The following is a 27,444-nucleotide window of genomic DNA, read 5'->3' on the forward strand; positions in this document are numbered from 1 at the left end:
GAACAGTCATACATTGCTGTTGGGAATGTAAGATACACAGTCACTTTGCAGAAGAGTTAATTTCTTAAAAAGCTAAATATAAATTTACTACATGACTCAGAAATTCTATCACTAGGTATATACCCCAAAGCAAGGAAAACACATGTCCATATAGAGACTTCTATGTGAACATTCATAGTAGAATTATTCATAACAGCCAAAAAGTGGAAACAACTCAAAAGTTCATCAACTGATGAATGGATAAACAAAATGTGGTATATCCATACAGTGGACTATCATTATGTAAAAAGAGGAACAAAAACTGATATACGCTACAACATGGATGAATCTCAAAAACTATGCTAAGTGAAAGACATCAAACACAAAAGAACACATATTGTATGGGTCTATTTAAGAAAAATGTCCTGAAGAGGCAAACCTATGGAGAGAGAAGGCAGACTAATGATTGTCTGGGGCTGGAGGTGGGCACAGGATAATTCTGGGGCAAAAGAAATGTTCTAAAATTAGATTTTGGTGATGGTCACACAACTCTGTAAATTTGCTAAAAATAATTAAAATTGTACAAGTGAATTATCACAAATAATGATTTTTTAAAAACACTCATAAGGTAGTCCCACTTTACAGATGAGAAATATGAGAACCAGAGATGCTCCATAATTTACTCAGGGCAATGAAGCTAGTAAATGGCAAAGCTCAGATTCAAGAGCCAGGAAACTTTTAAACCCCAAGTATCCTTTCCAATAAAACCACCTGGCATTTATTAATTGTTAGCAGCCACATAAAAACCTGTGTTTAATCAGAGCAAGAGAAAATTTGGTCCAACAATTTTTGCTACTTTGCCTGCCTGAGTGAAGGATTCATTTTGTTACACTAGTTTGGACCTAACTAGACAACATGCTAAAATCATTAAGATTATTACCCCATGTGATTCATTCAATCATTCATAACAGCAAATATCTGGTGACTAACTACTCTTGCAGGCACAGTTCTTGGCTCTAGAAATATACAGTGAAATGATGTGACTGAGAGACACATCTCAGACACAACTCAGTATGTACTGGGTTCCAGGGTTGAGCTTGTGGATCTGGTATCCTTACACTGATATCATAGCCAGTATTCAAGTATGTAAGGGTATTGTGGTAATAATAAACAACCAGTTCTAAAAATAAGTATAGACTTTAGAAGTAGGCATCACTAAAGTATAAATCCTTCACATTAAAAAGATAAATTGAAGAGATAATCTGTTGTTAAAGAAGATGGTGTGAGATTATGCCATATACCTGAAAGTGCCAATTTCCAGATCGAGAAGTGAGAGAAATCCTATATAAAATTTATGTACTACATGATATTACCTCAGGGGGAGACTAGATTACAGATTAACTATACAGTAACTTTAAACATAGGTCTACTGTCTCAGTACCAGCTTTCTAAAATAAAGTGTATTAAAAGTAAAATATTTCTTGGAGACAGAAAAATAGCTCTAAAATTGAAGGCAGCATGTGACTGACAGTGACAAAAAGAGACATAAAATCAGGGGTAGAAGAAGGAACCACATATTGTATGATCCTGTTTATGCGAAATAAACAGGGTAGGCAAATCTTTAGAGACAGAAAGTAGATTAGTGGTTGCCTAGGGCTGGTTGGGGGAGTGGGGAAAATGGGCAGGGGGAGATGCTAAAGGGTACTGGGTTTCTTAATGGGGTAATGAAAATGTCCATAAGTGACTGTGGTGATGGTTGCACAACTCTGTGAATAGACTAAAACCCACTGATTTTTTTCCTTTACTTTAAATGGTTGACTTGTATGGTATGGGAATTGTATCTGTGTGATATATGTGAATTATACAGCTCTTACTAAAGAAGAGACTGAGGGATATGTGAGGTCCACTGCAATATGTGGACCTTATTTGGATTCTAATTCAAATAAATAAGCTGTCAAAATGAAATAAAACATATTTATGGGACAGCTGGAAAAACTGGGAGTGAAACAGGGTTAAAAACATATTTGGGGTCATAGGCTTTATTGATATAATTCCTCAATTGGCCAAGAACAATAGTACACTAGAGACGTTTGGTAAAGTGGTTCATTTCCATATACCGTAACCCCATTGAGATTAAAATCTCCTTAAATATGGATAAAATATATTAAGATCTATAAAATAACCACATGCAAACATTCTATTTACACATTTTCTATTTGAACACCCAGACATCTGTCATACAGATTCAAAAAGTAATGACATTTTCTATCTAAGAATGTTTACAAGATGGGTGTTCTCTTAGTCAAGTATATTACATTTTAAGGTATGTTTCACAGCTTATAATTTCCTACATACAAATATGTTCTAAATGTACATTATTTTGTTTTGAGTATTTTATGAGTGAAAAAAGAGTGCAGATTTAGCCAATAGACAAAAATAAGGAATGGGCATCAATTTCGACCATTTTAGAATACATTAGTCAACAGATGCTCATCTGATTGTCTTCTCCTAAGGGAGCAAATATAACTGAATTACCATTCCTTTATTAGTCTTCATGAAAGGAAAATCCACTCTACAATAAAGAACTGCTGTCAAAAGACAACAGTAAAATGCTTTCTTTCTCAAAAATTTAGCCTTGTATTTATAGATGTTAAAAGACAATTTGTTAGTAGCTGAAAACTAAACTACAGAATATTTTTTACTTCCTTGTGACTGCTCAAGCAAAAACAAAATCGCTCTTACCATCCTGTTGATCCGTACAAAGTCTTCAGGTTTTTTTGCCCAAGGGGGAAGATCAACATCATTTACCACCACTTCATCTTCTCTGACTCCAAGATTATATCCATTACTGTTGACGAACATCTCCGGTAGGTAATAGAACTCTGGAATTAGTTCCTGCCAGGAATAAAAATGTAGCATATTAAACCATTTTAAAAATCAGTTGAATGAAAGTATTAATTTATAACAACTGTAAACAGAATTAATTTCTTTACTTAAATTCAATATTTTATTACTTAGTTCCATTCTTTATTTAATTTTCTTTAGATAGGAGTCTAGGAAAAGAAGGCAAACATTTTTCTTGAACAATATGCTTGATAATTTATGTTTATAAGATTTTCAATCTTATCTTGCCACAAATTAGTTAAGAGAAATGGGTTACAGAATCAACAATATTCCCAATAGTATCAGTGAACAAATATATAAGGCTATACCTACAAGTCTGTGCTGTTCAACAAACTTTTCCAAATGCTATTAATAAAATATCCAAATTCAAAAAAGGTGTTGCCAGTATTGGTTAAAAATCATGTAATGTCTTCTACTTTTCTTTTTGACTCCACTGGCAATTACAATACATGATTTTTATGAAGAGACTCATTGTTTTGTTTTATAATTTGGCAAAATAAATTGTTTTTATACCTACCACTAAATACAATAAGAGATAATATGCAACATAATAAGTTTAAATATTTAATGCATGCCACTTGAATACTGAGTTCTTAACTTGAATGCAAAGATAACTTGTGTTACTTGTATGTAAGTATGGCATTAACAACTGGGTTCAAGGCAAACTTGTGTTTGATGCACATCTAATATGTGGTTTATGTAACTTTAGAATAAATATGATACAGGAATGAATTGATTTTATGACCTTAAAAGTTTTAATTTGTTGCCCTTTTTAAAAAAAAAAACACAACAAATTGAGGAAATGAAAACAAAAAACATGGTAGTTTTATGTTTACCATCAATACTATGAAAAATACTGATCTTTTCAAATATCAAGATGAGGGTTAAATTAACTTTATTTGTGAAAAGCATAAGAACATTTATTTGTGTAACATGTCTGACATGGATGGCATAGTACCCGAAATTTGAATCTCACTTTGGAATATATAGTGATAAACAGAAAAGCTAAAAAATAAACAACCACGCCCACCAAAAAAGAAAAAAAACACCAGACACTGAGGTCTTCAAATAAACTGGATTCTTCAGCTCAAGAAAAGCATACACAAAAGTGTTCCCTTTATCAAATTACCAATGGCATTTTTCACAGAACTAGAACAAAACATTTTACAATTTGTATGGAAACACGAAAGACCATGAATAGCCAAAGCAATCTGGAGGAAGAAAAACAGAGCTGGAGGAATCAGGCTCCCTGACTTCAGAATATACTACAAAGCTACAGTAATCAAGACAGTATGGTACTGGCACAAAAACAGAAATATAGATCAATGGAACAGGAGAGAAAGCCCAGAGATAAACCCACGCACCTATGGTCAACTAATCTATGAAAAGGAGGCAAGAATATATAATGTAGAAAAGACAGCCTCTTCAATAAGTGGTGATGGGAAAACTGGGCAGCTACATGTAAAAGAATGAAATTAGAACACTCCCTAACACCATATACAAAAATAAACTCAAAATGGATTAAAGACCTAAATTTAAGGCCAGACACTATAAAACTCTTAGAGGAAAGCATAGGTAGAACACTTTTTGACATAAATTGCAGCAAGATCTTTTTTGACCCACCTCCTAGAGTAATGAAAAAAAACCAAAAAACAAATGGGACCTAATTAAACTTAAAAGCTTTTGCACAGCAAAGGGAACCATAAACAAGATGAAAAGACAACCCTTAGAATGGGAGAAAATATTTGCATATGAAGCAACTGACACAGGATTAATCTCCAAAATAATAAAAACAGCTCATGCAGCTCAATATCAATAAAACAAACAACCCAATCCAAAAATGGGCAGAAGACCTAAACAGACATTTTTCCAAAGAAGACATACAGATGGCCAACAAACGCATGACAAGATGCTCAACATCACTAATCATTAGAGAAATGCAAATGAAAACTACAATGAGGTATCACCTCACACAGGTCAGAATGGCTATCATCAAAAAATCTACAAACAATAAATGCTGGAGAGGGTGGAGAAAAGGGAACCCTCTTGAACTGTTGGTGGGAATGTAAATTCATACAGCCACTATGGAGAACAGTATGGAGGGTGCTTAAAAAACTAAAAATACCATATGACCCAGCAATCCCCACTACTGGGCATATACCCAGAGAAAACTGTAATTCAAAAAGACACATACATGCATCCCAATGTTCACTGCAGCACTATTTACAATAGCCAGGACATGGAAGCAACCTAAATGTCCATCAACAGGTGAATGGATAAAGAAGATGTGGCACATATGTACAATGGAATCTTACTCAGCCATAAAAAGGAGTGAAACTGGGTAATTGGTAGAGAGGTGGATGGACCTAGAGAGTGTCATACAGAATGAAGTAAGTCAGAAAGAAAAACAAATATCGTATATTAACACATATATGTGGAATCTAGCAAAACGGTATAGATGATCTTATTTGCAAAGCGGAAATAGAGACAAAGATGTAGAGAACCAATGTATGGATACCCAGGGGGAAAGGGCGGGGGGTGGGAGGAATTGGGAGACTGGGATTGACATAAATACACTATTGATATTATGCATAAAATAGAGAACAAATGGGGGAACTCTACTTAATGCACTGTGGTGACCTAAATGGGAAGGAAGTCCAAAAAAGAGGGGATGTATGTATATGTATAGCTGATTCATTTTGCTGTACAGTAGAAACTAACACAACATTGTAAAGCAACTATACTCCAATAAAAATTAATTTTAAAAAAAGTGTTCTCTTTATGGGTTCTCCTGCTAAAACCAACATTTATCTGCTATAGCATAAGTGTTTATCTTAGCAATCCTCTGTGAGAATTTGATCATTATCCATTCTTATGATAACAAATGTGAACCATAGAAAAATATAATCATGTTTATTTTCTCCAGCATTATGGGTGTTTGAACAGATTTGTGTAAATGAATTTTCTGGATAAGCAGAGCTTAGTTTTTTAAGAATCATAATTTTTCTTCTATTTAAACCATTTAAATAGAAATCTCTCTAAAACCCATTATATAATACCCTGGTATTTATTTATTCATGTAGTAAAGTTTGAGTACCAGGCATTGTAATGGGTACTAAGAAAACAAATAATGAACAATCATGGCCTTACCTTTAAGTAATTCATAGTCTAGTCTATGGGGAAAATGTATAAACAGATGGTCATAATGCACAACAATAATAGCTGTGAAAGTATAAACAGAGCACAAGGGAGCAGAGAGGACGGAGCAGGGAACTCTGGGCAAGTCAGAAAAGACTTCACTGGAGATCAGACATTGAGTTCAACCATCGCAAGATAAAGGTGGGGAAAGGGACAGGGGGACTGGCAGAGAGTATTATCAAGGAGTGGTACGAACCGGGTATGGGTGGAGTGTAGGATATATTGGGGGACAGATCAAGATGGGGCGGAATGAGATGGTGGGAGGTGTATGGAGTCAGATGACAAAGGAAGTTTTATGCCAATCTAAGCTCTTTGGATTTTGTCGTATTGGCAATAATTTAAAAAAAAAGAGCTATTGACATGATTACATTTATTTTAAAGCAAGACATTGGGTGTCAAAGTAAAGAATGAACTGGAGAGGCGAGAGACTAGGAATATGTGTGGGTGGGGAGGGGGAGAGGGGGAACCAGCAGCAGCAAGGAGAACGGGAGGGAAGAGGGACGGGAAGCTGCGGCTGTGTTGAGTAAGGGGACATATTGTGGGACTGTACCAGGGAGGGCCATCCGCAACACACGTGAGGATGAGTAAACAAAGATGTGGACCGGGGGATGCAAAAAGGAGAGGGAATTAGATGGCTCATACGGAGAGGCAAATATATATTAATAATAAACTACGTACAAGATATCAGGGGCACAAGGAACTGTGGGAAAGGAGAACTACAGTGAAATTAATATGTTAATGTAATTTTTCAGTGACTTGAATGTGAGGGGGCAATTAAGAAGGGGCTAAAAGAAAAACTAATAGGTAAACAGACATTCTTATTTGCAGATAATGATACAGCCTAGGTGGTGGATAAACCAGGGGCTAAGGGGTGCTTCAGCAACATCTATCAGCAATGACTACCATGAGTTTGACTTCTGGGCTGGGCAAGCATGACAGTGTATATACCATGTTGCACTGAGGGGCCAATTTGGTAAAGGTGTGTGGTCACTGATTAGAAGGTAGAAGTAAAGTATCATTGCTATTCTCATTTATTTGTACTCAATCAGAAATGTGTAACTGTTACAGACTGAATATTCTATTCCTCCAAAATTCAAATGTTGAAACCCTATCCTCTAATGTGATGATATTAGGAGGTAGGGTGTTTGGAAGGTAATTAGGATTACATGAGGTCATGAGGGTGGATCCCTAGTGAACGGATTAGTGTCCTGGTGAGAGTCCTGAGAGAGCTTGCTTCCTTTCTTTGCCATGTGAGGACATACAAGAACACGTCCTTCTGTGAGCCAGGAGGCAGGCTCTCACAAGACACAGAGCCTATGTGGGCACCTTGATCTTGGACTTCCAGCCTCCAGAACTGAGGAACACATTTCTATCGTTTATAAGCTACCTAGTTTATGGTAAAACACAGTAGCCTGAGCTGACCAAGACAATAACCACACAATTTTCTTTTGATCTTGTTCTCATTGCTTGGGAAAATGTGGGAATTAGTATAAGATGTAGAGAAGATAAAGCACATTGCTATTTGCACATTGTCCATTTTATATATGACAATGAGTATCAATAGCAACCCAAATGGTCCAAAATGGGGAGAGGAATGTAAGTTCATGCAGTTGCTCCATGGAGAGGGTGATTTATGTGTAATAAGCTCACATAAGTCAGGGATTTCCCAGCTGTCTTTCGTCAGTTATTTGTGTCCATGTTCTATCTCTAGAACTAGCCTATGTAAGCTTCCTTGAGGACTGAGAGGGATATACATCCACATGGATATAGCAACATGGATTTATTTTTCATTTAGACAGCCCAAAGAGTTTCGATTTATCTTCAAGTGTCTTGGTGCTTTAATGTTTTTCATATATATTGTTTCCCATTCTTTCCTGTGGTATAGGGGCATATAAAATACGTGGTTATTATTAACCTACTTGCCACTGTAATACTATTTCACTGAATGTCATTAAATTAGACTCACAGAGGCATAAGAAGCCTAGGATTTTATATTAATAACAGTTTGGGCAAAGCAGACTTTGAGCCTAATTTTGTAGGTTTATATTTTGCTAAATCCCCCACAGCTCTTGGTGCTATACTTTGTATGCAGCAGGTACTCATTAAATATTAAACTATTGAAGATATGAGATAAAATCATTTTAATATCACTAGAAATCTTCTGGGGACTATGGAGATGGTTGCAAGAATGCTTCAAGATAGGAAAAGAGCCAATAAAGTACTTTATTAAATAAAAGAAAAAGGATGCACCCAGAAATAAAATTTGTACCTTTCGAGAGGAAACTTTTGCAGCTTAAAAAATGTTATCTTGCTTATTCTAGTTTTGTTAGAAGGTTCAAAGGTGTAAAAGAGTTCAATTTAAATTTAGAAAAAGTTGGTTTTAACGTTGCCAGCAAAACTGTACCTAACTGAAGAAGTGAAGGAAGCAAGTCCTTTTCATTTTAACTTAAGCTCTCCAGAAAGAAGGGGCTGAAAGCCTGCTACCACCAAGGAGAACAAAGCGAGGCTGAGGAACCTCTCCTCTGAGGGTTATTTAGAACAGCGGGAGTGGGGTGGGGACCTTCAAGGCTTGAATCGCAGCCAATCATGAAAAAGTAGGATTACCAGGGCCTTCGGGATGATCCTAAGTGAGACATTTTCTCCACTCTGGTCCTCATCTGGCCGACCAGAATGTGGTCATAAATTAGGGTATTAGCTAAGATGTTGGTGTAAGCCGCTGGAGGCCTGATGTTTGACGGGAAGAAGAAACTCCCCCAGATTTACTCTAACAATATTTTTTGTTTTCTTAGGATGCAGATAAAAAAAAAGACACATTTTAAAGCAATATGAAGAAATTCCTGAAGTACAGCATATTTGCAAAGCCCCTCGAAGCTTCAAAAGACCAGAGCTGTAAGTGACTAAAGCAGTCTGAACCCTGAAGTCTTGAGCTGGGGAAGTTTAAGTTTTTTGGGTTTTTTTGTTTTGTTTTGTTTTGTTTTCCTTGAAGGGGAAGGAAAAGAGAGTAAAATCACAGAAAGTCTAGGGAGCAGTTGCTGAAACAGCAGAGTGGGTGCAAGTTTTTATACCTTAATTTTATTGCTTTAAAATCTTGTTTCAAATGGCATTTTAAATTTAAAGTTAGTATGTAAGTATAGGGCATTCATATATAATTAATATTCACATTTATATTATTTAAAAGGTTTGCTTATTCTAAAAAATTTAATGAGTTAAGAGAGTTTCACCTCTGAGATTCAAATGTTATGTACAAGAAGATGACAATTACTGTATCTGGGCTCCAAGACAAGGAAACAGCTGAAATGTCACATCTGGCCATTCAATCTTAAAACAGCAGGAATTACTTATTTGTATCTTACTGTGTCATGACACTGTTCTAAGTACTTTACATCTTTTTCTTAATCTTCACAAAAGCTTCCTAAGGTATGTATCCTCATTCTTCCAGAAATCCCATCAATGAGGGATCTCACTTGCTCACCACTCAGTGGTAAGAATGGTGCCTGACATATAAAAAAGGTACTCAATACATATTTGTGGAATGAAAAATGAACAGATCATTACTATATATTTATCATATCCTGAACTTCAGGCATGGAATAGCGGTAACAGGTTTTCAAACAGTATTAGTTAAAGCAGAGTTACCGCAGGGCTACCAGTTAGTCGTAGTGAAGGGGGAGGCTGTCAGGCTGTCACTTCTGGGACTATCCCTTCTACCGGGGAAGGGCAGCTTTCTGTGCATTGGAATCAAATGGTTCTGAGTTGAAATACAGACTTCTCACCAGCTTGGGCAAGTTTCTTAAACTTTAAGAAAAAAACAGTTTCTTGATATGCAAAATTGTGATGATGACAGCAACTAAATCACAGTGTGGATGTGAGGATTAAATGGGGGTAATGTGTGTGAAACAATGCATTTCATAGCTTTATGCAAAATACTTTTTGAAGCTATTATTTACTCTATCAACAGAGTTTACTCAGTATCAAAGTATATCCCATAATCAGTTAAAAAAAAAAAAAAAAGCTCTGTAGACACTTCAGACAATTTAAGTGTTTTTTATCAAACATATGGACTAGCTTACATGCTACCTAGGCTAATCAGATATATTTTTATAAGTTTTTTGCACTTCAGATTTTGGTTTTTCCAAATGCACAGTCAGACTGAACTGGATGTATAAACCAAACTGAAACTTAACAATTTTTTTTAAATTAGTAACTTACAGAGTTTTCTCAACGATCCCCATAATAATCCCTCTCATCCTGCATGCTGTCTGGCATTTCCACTTTACTGTTCCTCCCATAAAGAGGTGGAGTCTATTTCCCTTCTCTCTGAATATGGGCTGGCTTATTTCAACACACAGAATGTGACAAAACGACATTTCAGGGCTTGCAGAGATGCCTAAGTCTTAAGAGGCTTGGCAGCCTCCGTGGTTGTTCCCTTAGAAGTCACCATCACATGAAACTGTGTGGCTGCCTTGCTGGAAAGATCGTGTGGACAGACAGACAGGCCTGGACAGTCCCTGACCGCTCCACCAGCTCCATCAGACGAGGCGCAAAACACGGGAGTGAAGCCATCTTGCTTCTCTGACCCAGCCAAGCCTCTCCAGCTGTCACTGTAGCACAGAGGTGAGTGGTCCTCTCTGAGCCTTAACTCCCATTGCATGATTGTCAACAAATAATAATTGATGCTGTTTTAAGATGAGGTTTGGGTGATTTGTTACACAGTGATAGATAACTGAAACAGAAATTAATGCCTGGGAGTGGAGTCCTGAAGTAATAAAAACTTAAAACACGTGGCCTTGGCTTTGGGACAGGGCAGGAGGCAGAGGCTGGAAGGATGGTGAGGACACTGCTGGTGGAAGATCAGTAAGGACGTTGCTATTGGAAGCAGGAGGAAATCAATGCGTGATACGTAGTGTGGGATAAACTAACAAGACTAGTTCCTGCAATCATTTCAAAGACAGAAAAAGTACCGAATGAACTTGTGTTTCTGGTTATAGATATTTCCAGGCAGAATGCTGAAAGTGACCACTGGTTTCTTTCAAAGGTATATGGATAAGGTATTATGAGCTAAGGAAGAAACTGCTCGGATTTAAAGCAGTATTTAGAGAGACACAGGGGCCTAGGACAATCTTGTCAGATCCTCAAAATTAAAAAAGGTTCAGACAAAGATCAGTTCTAAGGTGCTGTAAGTAAAATATGGCCATAGCGAAAAGGGTGCCTGTAAAACCTTTTATAAGTGCTCAGAAAAACTTAAGATAGAGGTTTGCAGACTCACTCGGCCACACGAAGGGATTCCAAGAATCTTATGAGCATTATAAAGGGTATCCTAATCACAGCCTGAAGTAGGGAGGATCCTGTCTTGAAAGAACTTGTGAGAAAGAGTTTTTTCTGACAGTGAACTATACTTTGATACATAGAAAATCCACAAAGTTTTTAAGTTGCTACACCAACTTGGGCAAAGGAGGCCTTGGCCTCAACTTTCTATGATCAGGAAGCATGTGGAGAAAGCTACTCAATGACTGCTATGTACCTTCCACACTCCCCCATTTTTGAACAGAATGTCTGTTGATGTTTACCTGTTCCTGCCTTACCACTGGGAACTGAATTATACGTGGGACAGATAACTTATCTTTTTGGCTTCCAGGTCTCCAAATTAGGAATTTCTGTACCTCATCTCTATGTGGACTTGATATAGATCATGAGCTACTAGATTTTGAGCCTGATACAATAGTGGGATGAGACTGTGGGGAACAAGTTGAATATATTTTGCTTGTAGGAGGAATGTGAATTGTGACTGGGGAGAGGACTTCAGTAGATTGTTTTCAAAGATGGCCAGAACAATCCCCCTGACCCCCATGTCCATCTGAAATGAGATTTTGCTGCTCATCTCATGGGGAAGTGGAGTCCACTTCTCCTCCCCCTTAACTTGGGCTGGCCCTGTGACTTGCTTGACCAAAAGAATGCTGTGGAGGTAGGTAACACTATGTGACTTCCAAGTTTAGACGCTAAGTAGCTTTGCAGTTCCCATTTTTTTATCCTCTTGGTAGGCAGACACTATGAAAAAAATTGTGATGATCTTCCCAGACACAAAGAGAGAGAGGGCCAGCCAGTCCCCAGATGTTCCAGCCATCCTTGCTAAGGGACCAGACATGTGAATGAAGTCATCTTAAATCTTTCAGACCCAGAGAGGCCATCCGCTTGGACCTGACATGGATAAGAGACAAGTACCTGATGAGCCCCATTCTGATTGCAGAACGCTGAGAAAATAAATGGCTGTGTTTTTATAAGCCACTAATTTTGGAGGGTGCTTTGTACATAGCAATAAATTATTAGAGTATGACTTGATCTGTCAGTTACTCCAAACTAGTCAACGTGGCTGGATATAATTGTGAGATCATGCAGAAGAATGAAAGCAGCAAAGCATCCGATGAATAAAGCACTGGAAATAACTGAACAGCCCTCAGTGCTAGTTCTGGCTCCCTCTTGACCTGCTGTGTGAATTTAGGCAAGCCACTTAATATCTGTGAACTTCCTTTACGGAACAGGGATAATGATCTCTATCTCAGGGGACTGTTTTGAGGACTGCATCAAATGACCAAGAAAAAAGCATGCTTGAAAACTATTGAGAATTATTCAAGAAGAATGAACTCTTCTATTATAACTTGTAAGTGTGCTTCTATAGAGGTAGCTCTGGCACTAGCTTGCCCACTTAAAATAACAGCTCTTCTGTTTACTCTCTTCCCATTGATAGATTTCTGTTAACCAGCTTCTCTTTAAGGAAAGAGTCCAAGTAGTTTAAAATTTCCTAAATGAAAAATAGTGCAGAAAGGCACCAAATATTATTAAAGAAATGGCAAGATGAATATTAAAACAGGCATTTTGTCTGTAAATGTGATTTCTAGTTTATTTTAACAGCTATACTAAAACCCCATGGTACAGTTAATAGTATTATATGCGTCCCGTCAATAATAAGAAAATATCCTCTAACACAATTTCTAATTTACAAGCTTATGACAAGTTCAAGCTGCTGAGAAATTGGACTTGAAAGTATGTCTTAGAATGATAGAAGACCACTATTAACACTACCATAATTGTATACCAACTGCATCAAATTTGACATTTCAGTTTAATATAGTTTGCTGAGAGAGCATACCATTTTATGGCTGCCTAGTGAAATCAAATCCAACCCAGACGTTTTCACTTTTCTAATATAATTCACTGCAAGGTTTTAAAGCTGCCATCTCTTTTCTTCCTTTTTTCAAAAGATTGATGCCCTGGCATTCGTTGATTCCACAAGAGCTCATAATGGGTCAATGAGTCAGTGGTGAGCACCTCCATTAACTGTATTAATTTACACTATGTCACCTTAATGACATTTTGTCACAGCTCCCTTTTCTGACATCTACATAGCTATTCAAAAGTAATACAACAACTTTGGAAGGCATTAAGGAAAATTAGTATAAGAACTTCAGTAAGTTGAATGTCATTGTTACCAAGACTATGCTGGAGGAGAGAAATTAAAAAAATAAAGTAAAAACGAACTGGTCTGACTTAACTCAGGAGACCTCTCTCCTGAGAGATCACCAAGTCTTCTCTGCCCAGCTTGTATTCATTACCACAGGAAGAGACCGACGGTAACAAAGAAAAGACAGAATAAAACCATCTACTCTGTCCTAGTTCTCCCTTATATGAGACCTTACCTAGGTTAGGAGATATTGCAGATGTACTTTTCTTCAGAAATATAAAAACATTTCTTTAAAATTATATATAAAATGTTTTAACAGCTTAGTGATAAGAAGTCAAGAGTTTAGGCTTTAAAACTGTATTACTCTTGGTAACACATTCTTCCCTGCTAAATCAGGTATTATTGTAGAGGGAAAAATACCGTACACGTTAATCAATACATTTAAACATGAATTTAGAAAATCTCAAGCATACAACCATCATTATTACCAAAAAACTTCTCTCTAACATTCCCTCAATGAGGACCCCCGAATTCTGATGTTATAAAGGAAAAGAGTGATACATTTGGACACACACACACACACACATACACAAAACCACAAAAATATAATTGAGATATAGCAAAGGTGAAAGACTGAGAAACCATACTTGCAATGCAACTTTCTGCAGTCAATTTCAGATCTTTTTCAAATCAATAGGAAAAAGACATATGACCCAACTGAAGAATGGGCAAAAGATATGAGCAAGTTTACACGTCAATAATTATATGAAAAATGCTCAACTTCACTCATAATTAATGAAGTGCAAGCCAAAACAAAGCTGACTCCATTTTTCACTCACCAGATTAGCACAAGTTACACTGTTTATTATAAGGGTGACGGTCGGGGCAGGGGGCACGGGGAAGGTGGCATCCTCACACGATGATGTGAAGGGAGTGAATGATCATCTTTGGGAATGAAGGTTTGGCAGTATCTTTCAAAATTAAAGATGTATATAGCCTTTGAGCCACCAGTCCCATTAACAAGAATTATCTTCACATATACACACAAAGTTCATCAAGATAGCTGTGCAAGGATTTACGGCAGCCTGTGTTTAACAATAACGATCAGAGAGAAAGACAAACTATCCATCAATAGAAGATTGCGTGTATAAATTATTGTATATGTAGACAATGTGCAGGCTTCAAAAAGAAGGGGTCTACATGGGAAGGTACTCAAAGTATATTATCATAGAATATAAAAGGTTCAGGGTGGTGGTGGGAGAGAACTGAAAATGAGAGCAATCCACGCAATGTCAGGCTGAGGAAGTGAGCGTCTTATGAACTAATTAACTTGGGGGGTTGGAGGACGGTATCTGTTTGTATTAAGTACAGCTACCTGGGATAAAAAACTTAAAATGTCCTGAATTAGTGATAGCCACATTGGTCCTTGTCCTTGACAATGTGCCCCCAGGAGCCAAAGGGTAACAAAATATAAACGTTTCTGGAAAGTTTCAGAAAAGGAAAACTGCTGGGAGAATTCTTGGGAAAAGCCTGAATTCGGCTTTACGGGCACTGGTCCTCAGAAACTGACATGTAACTAGGGGAGATATCTGGTGATCGGAAGCATCAATAAAGCTCTCAAGATAGAAGGTAAAGCCTAAAACGCGACATAAATTAGGATGACTGGCTCATGTGTGTGGACTTGTGAGGGTGAACCTTTGAGTTAAGTTGAAAAACCGAGTTTCTGTTTTATGATGATGTCAAGAGTGAACAGGCATTTTCACTTGAAAGAGTTTGATATAATATGGATACTGAATTGAGATATAAATAGTCTTACATATGATAGGAAATCTTAAAATATAGATAAGAATATTTAATTCACATATAAAATATTTACTGAATGCCTTTTAAAGACACTGTGCTAATTCTAGAAGCCTATGGACTCCCCATTTTATGTCCAAAGTGTTATTAAGTAAGAAATGGACTCCCTTCTTGATTTCATTGGTTGTAAATCAGTTTAAATGGTGGTTTATGGATCTTTTAAAGTGGAAAAATTTCTCAGTGAAATTATAAGTCTGTTCGGAGAAATATATGGGCCTTAAGAGTTTAATATAGCAAGAATGCATGTTACATTATCTTACTTCCAAATGTGAATACATTGTATGTATAAATTATATGCAAACTTTGATGGCAACGAATAAGACACACAGATATGCTACACATTACTTGGATTCATTCCCTTTGTTTTCTGCTTTGAAAAAAACTAAATAAAAGTTGTATTCATCCAATTTCTTACAGTTCAGTGACACTGTAATTGCCTTTTAAAAATATTTGCGAATAGATAAGCATAAATATGTAAATGACAATTTTGACTTTAATTCACCGTCTTCTGTTGGATTAAGACACTAAATGGAATGATACTATAATATTTGTATATTCAACAGCATGAGTGGCAGTGATGGGAAAAGTTTGAAGAAAAGAGGATTAAAATAAGAAACACATATACCTATGTAATAACCTGATCATATAATCTTATTATCAGGAAAAAATGAGAAAAATGACAGAGCAAATATATTTTAATGTTTTGAATACAACCATTCTTTAAAAAACAAAAGCCCATATAAATGAAAAACAAATCTTTCTATTTAACAATAGCTGAGTACTACCAAGTGTAAAATGACTCCGCTCTCTGGCTGTTCCTGGATATTGTGTGTGTGCCGGTTTAATCTAATGTGTATTGTTGCATAGTATCCCCAGGCACAGCCAAGTAAAAGCTAAGGCTGTACAGAAAAGCCTACATTTTAAATGGGTCTTGTCATTAATGCTTTATTAATTGCCCTAGGCTATGTAAACCCAAAGCTGGGCAAGCTATAATAATATGACACATTAAGGTCAAATCCAATTCCTGCTGTGTTTTATGGAATGGGCCAAATATTGAGTTAACAGCAGGAAAGGCAATTCCTTTCCAGCTCCTGATTGTTCGATCTAAATTAGATAGGAATTTTTTGAAATAACAAAAACACCTTAACTGAATAATATAAAAGAATCCTAATCATTTTCTGTGGTGCTCAAAATTATTTCCTTTAGTTTCCTCTTAGGTTTGATATGCCACATAATTTTAAAATATGATGGAATAAAGCTGTGGAATAAAATATCTTATACACCCACTTAAAAAAATAAACAAATCAAAACTTCAACGTATTTTGAAATTAATATCAACAAATAAAAGGGCCTACCTTTACATCAGAAGTATCTCTCTGACTCGTTCTCCAAGACCTTGCAACGGACGAGAAGGTTCGATTAGGATGGTCAAATTTTCCGTCATTTGCATTGAGGAAGAAGGTTGTGAAAGGCTCCTAAAGGAAAAAAAAGTGAAGAATTTGACCCTTCTGAACACAACTGTCCTCTTCCTTTGTAAAATATTTCGTTTTTTGAAACCCTTCTGAGGGGGAAATGGTGCAGGATCCTGGAAGGACACCCACACCCAGGAGTCAGGAGGTGCTGGTCTGAGCCAGTCTGGACCACTGAGTCACCTGTCACTCTTCAACCTCGGCAAGGTCATTTTGCTTCTTGGCCTTCAGTCTTCTGATTTATAAAAGGATAGAGTTCTAGTGCTCTGGGATTTTATGATGAATGATTTTGCATAACTGTCAATATATAACTCAGATCTTCTTTCTCATTACTAAGGCCACACATAGTAACATTCATAAGAAAATCTCTCCGACACTGTTCACCACAGTGTGAAATTAGGTAGGGAATATCCATCTTAGGCTACCTGTGAAAGTCTCCTAAAGTTACCATATTATGGTCTGATGATCTTTCTAAAATGCAAATCCTTGATTAAAATCCTTCCATAGCTCTTCAGAGCTCTCTGGGAAAAGTCTAAACTACTTGATTTGTCTTAAGAGAACCTGAGTGATCTGGAACCTGCTTAACCCTTATCTCTCGCTATCCCCATCTTCACATGTTAAGGTCTTGCCACACTGGTCTCACTTCTCGTCCCTTGTATGTGCTGTTTCCTCTGCCTGGTATAAACTTATCCCTCTACCTCACCATCCTGACTTGGCTAAGTTCTTCTTATCCTTTAAGTCTCAGCCAAGACATCATTTTCTCCTGAAAGGCTTTCCTTGATTTGCCAAGTTCTCCAGTGTGTTTGAATAGCAACAGATATTTTCTCAAAACAACACATCCCTGAAGCATTTGTCACATTGTTTTGTAACTGATTTTTAACTTGTCTATCTTCCCCACTACACGAATAGGTTCCATATCTATCATATGCACTGTTTTATCTCCAACACTTAGAAGAACTCCTGGTACACCCAAGTTGCTCAATGTATAATCTGTTGAAGGAAAGAATGAAATGAAGTTAATACAAATCAGACTAGATAAACTCTAGTCCTTCTATTCAATAGTATTCTGTAACTATTACCTTATCAAAGCTTGGTGTCTGTCATCAAGAACATGTTCCTATAGCAGGAAACCTAGGAATAACTTTATCACAAGGTCCTAATGTATTTAATTTTAATGCTTTTTTTTATAGTTTTTATGATAGGAGAGAGGCATTATTTCTGATGTCATTAAACTTGCTTCCAAATTTAAAAGGATTAAATAACATTCATTCTTACTAAGGATTTCTTAGGAAATTTCAAATATAACAAAGATGAGTATATAGTTACTTTCCTATGGTTCAATCCTTTTCTCTTAAGACCAGGATAAATGACATGTTACTCCTAGGTTCAATAATGCTAAGAAATATTTCCTAAATATTGTTTTTTTCTTTAATATATAATTTCTGTTCATTCTTTTATATCCATAAAACATTACTTTGCCACTAGTCATAAGGTCCAGTTGTCAGGCAACAGCTATAAATATTCATATTCCTCAGTACGTTCCTGAAATCTAGTGTGGCTAGATGACATCAATTTTATGTTTATAATGTATCACCAAGTCTCATGTTTAGTATTGAATGACAGAAAACTATGGTGAAAGAGATAAGATGAAGAATGATATAACACTATATAGGTAAGTAGGGTATTACTGATTTACCTGAAAATCAAATATGCATCCAGTTAGTCCATATTGCTGTTTAAGATTTTAAGCGACTTGAGAGACAAATAGATGTCACCAAAATTAAGTTAGGAAAAAAAATTAACTCCCTATTAAACTGAAGGTAGTCAAGGCCGTATATCTTATCACTAAGTTAAAGTAGGGATATAAAAATTCTAGAAGTAGCAACAGTAAATCGAATGAAATATGACAGATCTAAGTTTGAGTCTTGGTGGAACCATTTACTTCTCTTAGGCACCTTACTTAACCCCACCCACGTAAGTAGCGGTGTGAAGTAACTGTATCTCAGTTCTTTCATCTATGTTAGTTGGGAATGACAATACCTTGTGGGTAATTAAGATTAAACAATATTGAGAAAGCTTGAAGTATCTTAGCTGACACAGAGTGATGAAGATGACTACCAGCTTCATGCACTGTGTCAAGTACTCACGCTGGGCTCCACCCTGACTGCCAGTTCCCTAGACACTGACCAGACTCTCAGTTCCTTAGGCCTAATTCATCCCTCTATTCTTAGAACCAAGCAAGTGCTTGGTTCATAGTTAGTGTTTAATTAATGTTTTTCAAACTCATCTAAACATACAAGGTACTGTTGGGAGAAGCGGGTGGGGTATGGCTGGATAAGAGTAAGATGTAGTTTTTCTTGTCAGTTCTTAACCACTAGTTTGACCATAAAGTTGCATCTTCAGAATCCACTTCTTCATTATGCTAGGATGCTGATGTAAGGCATTTATTTTTTTCTTTGTAGGTAGTAGGCAGAGAATAATTTAGAGGGATCAGACTTGTCTTCATGATTTTTAACCTACTAAATACATGTGAGTGAAGACCCGTTTATACATGTAAAGTCTTACTTCTTATCATCAACCACTAAAAGCTGATCTCTACCCCAGCCTAAATTATAAAATCCTTCCTTAGCTTTCAACCCTTAACGAAGGCATGCCAAGAATAGTGTAGATGGGCACAGTGAAAATAAATCTAAAATTGAAGAATTATTACCTCTGGTCGTGAAGTTTATGAGTCTGGTGGCACCTAAAAGTGGAGAATATTGAAGAATTCCACATTTCACTGTCCTACGTAGCCTTTATAAAGATCTGATTAACAACTGTTTGAGGGTCACATACTACTCTACTGACATTTATTCTCATTATTCCTGAAGGCCTCCAGTTGCTACAGTGGTAGAGTACTAACACAAATGGATAACCTATTCGTTTATAAGTGGGAATTGATCTTCAAGCTCTGATTACTGTGGAGATTACCTTTTACCATGTGTTTCTCTATTACCTTCAAGGCACAGTACAAGGACTTTCTTTTTCATTTGACTCATGCCTGACTAACACAGAGGATCAAGAGCTGTATTAAGTTTAAGAAACTTCGGTATTTAGTCACCTGACACATGTTGATCAAACCAGGTTCTATATGTATATCACCATATTAGATATTTTATCATTCTACTAGAAAAGCTTTTGGCTTGGGAGATAAGACGGACAAATAAATAAATGTTAAACAGAAATTAAAATACTTGGGCTTTAAAAACTTCAGCTTTAAAAAAAAAAAAAAAACTTCAGGTTTGGTCCGCTAATACAATATAAATGGCTGATGGCAGACTTCCTTCTCCTGATTACATCTACCCCAACCTTCCAACCCTTTCTCAGGGCTAGAACATCAAACTAACCTGTCCTGCGTGGGAAGTACCTGTCCTACTGAATTCTGTCGTAACCTTTAATCCCTGCAAGGACACTAATAACCTGTCCTGCCTTCCAATGATCACAGACAATTCACCCTTCCTGGGCAATAGAACTCTGTGCCTCTGCCCCTCTTCTCTTTAGACAACTCCTTTATTCTTTTGTCTTATATGACTTTGCTCAGTCATCTCATAAGGATCTTTTCTTACATCCCCCTCCCCTTCTAGTTTTCTTCTTTTCCTTCTCTTCATTTCATTTGAAACAAACCCCATCCCTGGGTAACAGTCAGTGCTTGTGACATAACTCTATCACAGAAAAGATGTATACTTTGAAGTTACATAAAGCATAATAAAGACCAAAGGGAAGGGAACTGAAGTTACTGAGCACCTTTCTGTGTTTGGAACTGTATTATCTCAGTTAACTAACGCAATTCTCACTATGGTCCTTCAAGTAGATGTAATCGCATTCTAGGAAATGGAGGAACCATTATTTCTACTGTACTTTGGCTAACTTCACAAGTTTATTTTCTCCCATCGCTTTCAAAAGAAACCAGAAATATCTTTTAGAATCTTCAGAAACTTATGCGCCTACCATACACCAGTCTCTTTGTTAAGAATCCCTCACCTTCCTCTAAGTATATATGCATTGTCTGTAAGTATCAAGAGAAACACAATGACAGTATTTTATTCAGTAACATTATCTTTTGGTACCTGCATAAGTGTTTCTACTATTTTTTCACTACAAATATATACTGTTAAAGATATATTATGGTTTAAACAGGCTCTTGGGTAGGCTTTCAAAGCAACCCATAATTTATAAAGTAAATCCCAAATTCTAAACAACTGATTTATATATTAACTTTTGTTGTACAACCTATTTAACTTCCTAAGAATTATAATTAAATGTTTGACAAGTGAGTTTTGAATAGGTAGGTTGAATATACTGAATTTGGAAGGTGAATTCCAAAGTAATTCAGAATTACTTCTGTGTATATGCTATATATTCAAGGTAAGATTTAAAGTAAAAACATTCCAAGTAAAATGTGTCCTATTATACTAGTTAATATCTGAACAAACTCCAAAATTCTATAATAGTTTATTCATCATTTGTCCAACAGCAGCTAGCAAAGAAACAGCTTTTTCAGAATCTTGTAGTTTAGACAAGTGACTTCACTGGTAGTGTGTCTAAAATAATATTTTTAATTTAAAGTAATGAGGTAGGGACTTCCCTGGTGGTGCAGTGGTTAAGAATCCACCTGCCAATGCAGGGGACATGGGTTTGAGCCCTGGGCAGGGAAGATCCCACATGCCGCAGAGCAACTAAGCCTGTGCGCCGTAACTACTGAGCCTGCGCTCTAGAGCCCGCGAGCCACAACTACTGAGCCCACACACACAACTGCTGAAGCCTGCACGCCTAGAGCCCGTGCTCCACAACAAGAGAAGCCACCACCATGAGAAGCCCACACACCGCAACAAAGAGTAGCCCCTGCTCGCCACAACTAGACAAAGCCCACGTGCAGCAACGAAGACCCAACGCAGCCAAAAATAAATAAAATAAATAAATATAAATATATATATAATAAAAAAATAATGAGGTATGTAGTTAATTAGCATTTTAAAGCAATTATTATCATTGTCATACTAAACATATTGACTGAAACTAATGAGTTTAATGACTGGGTCTAAAAGGCTTGAAAGGTAAAGGGCAGATACTTATTTTAATCTGTATTTTGTTTTTATGAACAAACTCTTAGTGACACAAATTTTAATGCATTTTCTACTTCATAAACTCCTTGGGATTGGAGTGAGGGAATCACAATTCCCTGGGCCATTAGGTTAAACACTTAGTAAACTATTAGACCGTGATACTTCTATTTATAACAGCACAACTTAAGATGTGTTGGCTAAATGAGTCCCCATAAAAGCAATCTTATAGATCTCTTTTGCCAATGCAGTAGCCACAGGCCACATGTGACTACTGAGTACTTAAAATATGGCTAGTTCAAGTTGAATGTGCTATAAATATAAAATACATTCTGGATTTCAAAGAATACCAAAACAATGTAAAATATCTCATTAATAATTTTTATATTGGTTACATGTTGAAACTATAACATTTTGGATATACTGGGCTAACAAATGTATTTATTAAATTAATCTCACCTGTTTCTTTTTACTCTTAAATATGGCTACTAGAAAATTTAAATTACATACATAAGTGGCTTGCATTACGTTTCTACCATGCAGCACAGCTATAGACAATACTAAAAGGGCATGTGTAGCATAAATAGGGATAGCATGTCTGCCGTACCCTTGCAGAGATTCAAATTTGTATTCCATTTCACTGGAATGAGAAATCAATTTAGGGATGAATTATGATTTATTATTTGATAAAATGTTTAGTTTATCAGGGATAGAAGAGTGTTAAATCAGGCTGGTGATAATAAGTATTTTTATGAACTCACACTTAAATTCTTATAAATCTGACTTCAGACTAATTTGATTATACAACAGCCATTGAATACCATTTTATATATTTCAAAATACAATTATATATATATACGTATAATATACTCATATAATTCTCAAAACAACCCACTTGATAATGTTTTTTTTAATCCCCAAAATACCCAAGAAAAGTGTCTTACTCCTCCCATGGTGGAGGTTCACTATAGTAATGGTTGTTTCTTGCTTTTCATTTTCTTGTTTGCTTATTTGTGAGCCCATATAGAATACGAACATATTTTACGTCCACTGTAAAGGACATCAACTGTTTGAGATCTTGACTGGTACATTTTTGTGTTTCTGTATTTAGTTTTGACTTGTGGCTGAAACTGCAGGATAGAAGCTACAAAGTTCTCTCTATATACATGTGTCTGTAATTCAGAAAAGCCTTTACTTCTTGCATGAGTGTGAAGTATTTTCTTACACCCAGAGAGTATTAATAAATTATTACAACCCATAAACTAAAGGTGTGCTGATTGGTTTATAGTGGTAAACATGCAGTTATATAAATCTAATATCTCCCCCAAATTAACAGAAAATAAAGAAATAGAACTTCTTATACTCAAAAAGTGTTAAGAGTTAAAAAATATTTCTTAAGAAACTGCTAGCTCAGAAACATTTTTATAAAAGGATACAAGTTCACATAGTTAAGGTGAATTTTTCAACAAATTAGACTAACAATGTTGGTCCAAAAAGGAAAGTTTTATGACTTTTCCTTTACGTTATAATTACACAGTGTATTTTTAAAATAAGATTTAAGTTTGTTTTCTTACAGAATAGTTAATCTAAACTTCTTTATTTCTCATGCTGGTTTAGGATTATGAGAAATATAAAATATGTGTTCAGTTAAACTGAATCCTAATTCTGACAAACTTTTTTTTTGATAACAGTAATTATTTGTAGTATATCATGTATCAGTGATTTACAAGTTACTTAAAACATACGCATACTATATATTTATAATAAGTTCAATTTCTCCCCATCATGGAGAGGATGCTTGAGGAAGAACTCCAAACCAAATTGTCATTCAGGCAGTGGGAAAAAATACCTTTGAAAATAGGAGATGCATTCCTGTGTATGCACATTTTCATGTGCTGCTTTATCAATGTGTTTCTGAGGCAAATCAGCCTCATGCAACAGAATGGTCTGAAGTATGTTTTGGTAAGAGGAGAAAACTTTATTGATTGTACTGACTTAGAGGTTTGACTTAGCATTCTGTAATACTCCCCGGTCGCTTATAGTTTTTAAAAGAAGTCAGACCATCTGACTCCAGTAATTGGTCTTAACTAGACTAGATTGGAGAAGGCAAGACTAAAGGCAGAGAGATTTGCTAAGAGCTTTTGCAATGATCTAGATGAGCAATAACGGGAACCTGAACTAAGAAGTGCCATACTCGATAGAGAAAAGGAGATAGACTGCAGTTGGTAGAACTTATCAGATGTGATGTCAGATTGGATGTAAGGGTTGATAAAATAGAGAAAATATCTAGATTGGGTAACTGGGTGCAAGATCATGCCGATTGTTTAGATAAGAAATCAGTAGGCACCCCTGCAGGCTTATGAGGGAGATGAGGAGTTCATTTTTGGAAATGGTGTTTATGGTATTGTGAGGTGTTCAGGTAGAAAAATCCAGTAGTATATAGAAATAAGTAAATATATTTATATATTAGAAATATAGGTCAGGAGCCCAAGAGAAATGTCTGCAATGAAGACAGAAGCTGGAAGTCACCAGCTTATAACTGAATGATGTAGTCCAGATAAAGTATGTAGAAATATCCTGGGGAATAGAAATACGGAGAAAAAGAAATCTGAGCGTGAGACTGGGCAGGACAGTTAGGATGACAGGAGGGAAACCAGGAGAGCATATTGTCAGAGGAGCCATGAGAGGAAGGAATTTCAGGTAGGAGGAAGTGAGCAATGGTGACAAATGCTTCAGCTATATCATGAAGCTCTGCCACATAACCCATGACCTCCACAGGGACAATTCAGTAAAGTGATGGGTATGGAACCTAAATCAAGCAGGCTAAAGATTGAACGGCAGGTGATAAAGTGGAGACAAGCACAGTGCAGAGCAAGACAGTGGAGTACTGTCTAGTACATTTGACTACACAGGGGTAGACGTGGAAAGTCACTGCAGAGTGGGTAGGGGCTGGAAGGAAGTATGTACGTATATATGTAGGTATGTATGAATGTATGTATTTTAAAAATTGCAGAGACTTGAATATATTTATGTCTTAGGAGAAAGAGAAAGTAGTCTTCAAAACATTTAGAAAACGGTTTTTAAAATATGCTACCCCAGAAGCAAGATTGGGAAGGCTGGGGAGAGTGCCAGCCTGTAACAATCAGTGAGAAAGGAAACAGTGGGTGTTAAGGATGCACTCAGGAGTTCGGTACCTTTTATAAATGGTTTACGTTTAAGAAACTCACAATAATCTATCTTTCTAACCCAATTTCGCAAATAAGGCAACTCATTAACAGAAAGGATTCAAGTTTTGCTAGAGTTTGGAATCTCTACTTCACTGGTCTCTAATCTTTGTTTAAAACAAATAAATATATTTGATTTTCATTTAATTTCCTTATGTTAAGTACTTCGAGATATTAAAGGCAAACTGTAACTTAATGAAGGCACTCACAATTCGAACAAGCCAGGATAAGGTGGATGTTGCCGTTGAATAATGTGTGTTATAATGGTAGGGAGGACTTTGATCATCTTCCCATGTCTCGTAACGCTCTGCATAAAACACAGCTCTCTTTGGGTTCAAAGCACCAATCGGCTATAAAAAGAGAAAAAGAAGCATTGTGTTTAATACAGTCATAGTAGATATTCAATACTATAACTCTTTACCTGAAAGTATTTACTGTGAATTCATTTTAACCATAGAATATAAATAAATTATTTTGTATCTATTTTTACCAAATTTGATTTTGATATTTGATTTTGATAATCACCACACTTGCTAAAATTCACTCAAGAAGATGATTTATGTATGCAAGGTTTCTAGGTTTTATTAAAAGTTTCCATAAACTAGATTACCAGAGATGATTCAGTTTAAATTGTTAAGGCAAAGCCAGTATTTTGATGTTATTTTGCCTACTTAACCACAACCATAGTGAACATTTAGCTTGATCATAGGAAATCCAGTGAGGAGAAAGTGTAGCAGTTGACCATGTGAAAACCATATTAGAGAAACCTTGTCTTAATAGGCTGTCACCCAGAGTGTGAAGGACAATAGTCACTTATATGGAAACCCTGTTGGAATGTTAGTCCCATTCTATTATTATACAGATGGGGCAAGTATCCTTTCTATTAAGTTCAACTGCAAATCTAAGGCTGATGGAAATAATCCAGACAATTCAGATTCCTTGGAAAGCATTTTGTTAAGGCCACTAACACTTGTCTTATCTATACCACCACATTACCAATTATAATGTTAATCCCTACAGTGGAGCACATGGTAAAATGCTCAAGATACTATACATATTTTTTTCAACAAAGCATGTGTTAGTTTGATCATTGTCTCAAACTTCCTAGCACACCTAATCATTAAGATTTTCCAGCATATAGTCCTCACAATTTCAAATAGCAAACTGGCTTAGCTTAAGCTTTTGCCTGATTTTGGTTTAATGGAATATGGAATCCATTAATATGATACCTAATAGCTACATTATTTTGTTTTAGATTGCATACTATAAAAAAAAGTTTCTTAGAAAACAAAAGATGAATACTAAGTAAAATATATAATTCTTCTATTTCAAAATTTAATATTACTAGTTAAGTCTGAAGTACCCCTCAAGGCTTAATTTTAACAAGGAAGTAGTAGAAAATTAGTGTTTTGATGGCGGTGTGGGAAGACACCGAGTTAGCGTCTCCCCACAGCTAGGGCACCCGCTGGCCACTGGTGGGGGACCCTGATGCCCAAGGAGACAGGAGGAACCCCCAAGTGAACCAGTAGGATGTGGGGGGACTGAGAGGGGAGGAGAAGTGGAGGCCAGACAGGATTGGCGCCACTGAGGCTGGGGAGATCAGGAGAGGCAAGCGGGAGGGACCCTCTGGGAGGAGCGGCAGAGGAGCAGAGGGTCATTGCCTGGCCCACTTGGGCCGGGGAGCCTGCTGAGTTCCCAGGCTGGTACCCCCCACCCCCGCCACTGCCCCGCACCAAAGCCCCCTTGAGGCTGCGTGGGTCCTGGGGGCATAGGCGGAGGTGAGAGAGATCAGGAGAGGCAGGCGGGAGAGGCCCTCCAGGAGGAGCAGGAGAGGAGAGGAGGGCATTAGCCTCACCCACTTGAGACCAGGAAGCCTGTTGGCCTCCCAGGTGAGGTGCCCCTGCCCTCTGAGACCAGGGGTAGGGGGCACGACTGGGCCCATTCTGTTCCTTGAGCCTAAGCCCCACCCAACACAGCCCCCAGGACCTTTTCCAGCCCCGTGGGTCCTAAGCATAGGCCCTGCCCACCACCCAAACATCACCTTTGCTTCGGCCCTGCCCTCCACAGCCAAGGTCTTCCCCCCCCTTTTTTTTCTTTTCTTTTTATTCCTTTTCCGTCCTCCTCTTTTTTACCATTCTGGTACTGATGTACCTTCCGGTTGTTGATTCATCTATATTTTTATTTTTATAGTCTTTCTAACATATCTGTTAGTTTCCTAGTCTAATTTTGTTCTTTACTTTGTTATTGTTCTCTTT

General features: G+C 36.8%; 1 protein-coding gene across 2 annotated transcripts in view; it reads right to left on the reverse strand.

Moving 5' to 3' along the window:
• Positions 1 to 27,444, reverse strand: part of NBEA (neurobeachin) — a 609,882-nt gene that overhangs the window by 52,320 nt on the left and 530,118 nt on the right. For both annotated transcript variants that reach the window (XM_024755508.1, XM_024755505.1), the window contains 3 exons: positions 25,399 to 25,539; positions 16,753 to 16,872; positions 2,722 to 2,874 (listed from right to left, as the gene is read on the reverse strand). In XM_024755508.1, the coding sequence (XP_024611276.1) occupies positions 2,722 to 2,874; positions 16,753 to 16,872; positions 25,399 to 25,539 (414 nt within the window). The remainder of the gene's footprint in view (positions 1 to 2,721; positions 2,875 to 16,752; positions 16,873 to 25,398; positions 25,540 to 27,444) is intronic.

Source organism: Neophocaena asiaeorientalis, unplaced genomic scaffold (genome assembly GCF_003031525.2).
Source record: "Neophocaena asiaeorientalis asiaeorientalis breed wild unplaced genomic scaffold, Neophocaena_asiaeorientalis_V1.1 scaffold59, whole genome shotgun sequence".
Classification (NCBI taxonomy): Eukaryota; Metazoa; Chordata; class Mammalia; order Artiodactyla; family Phocoenidae; genus Neophocaena; species Neophocaena asiaeorientalis.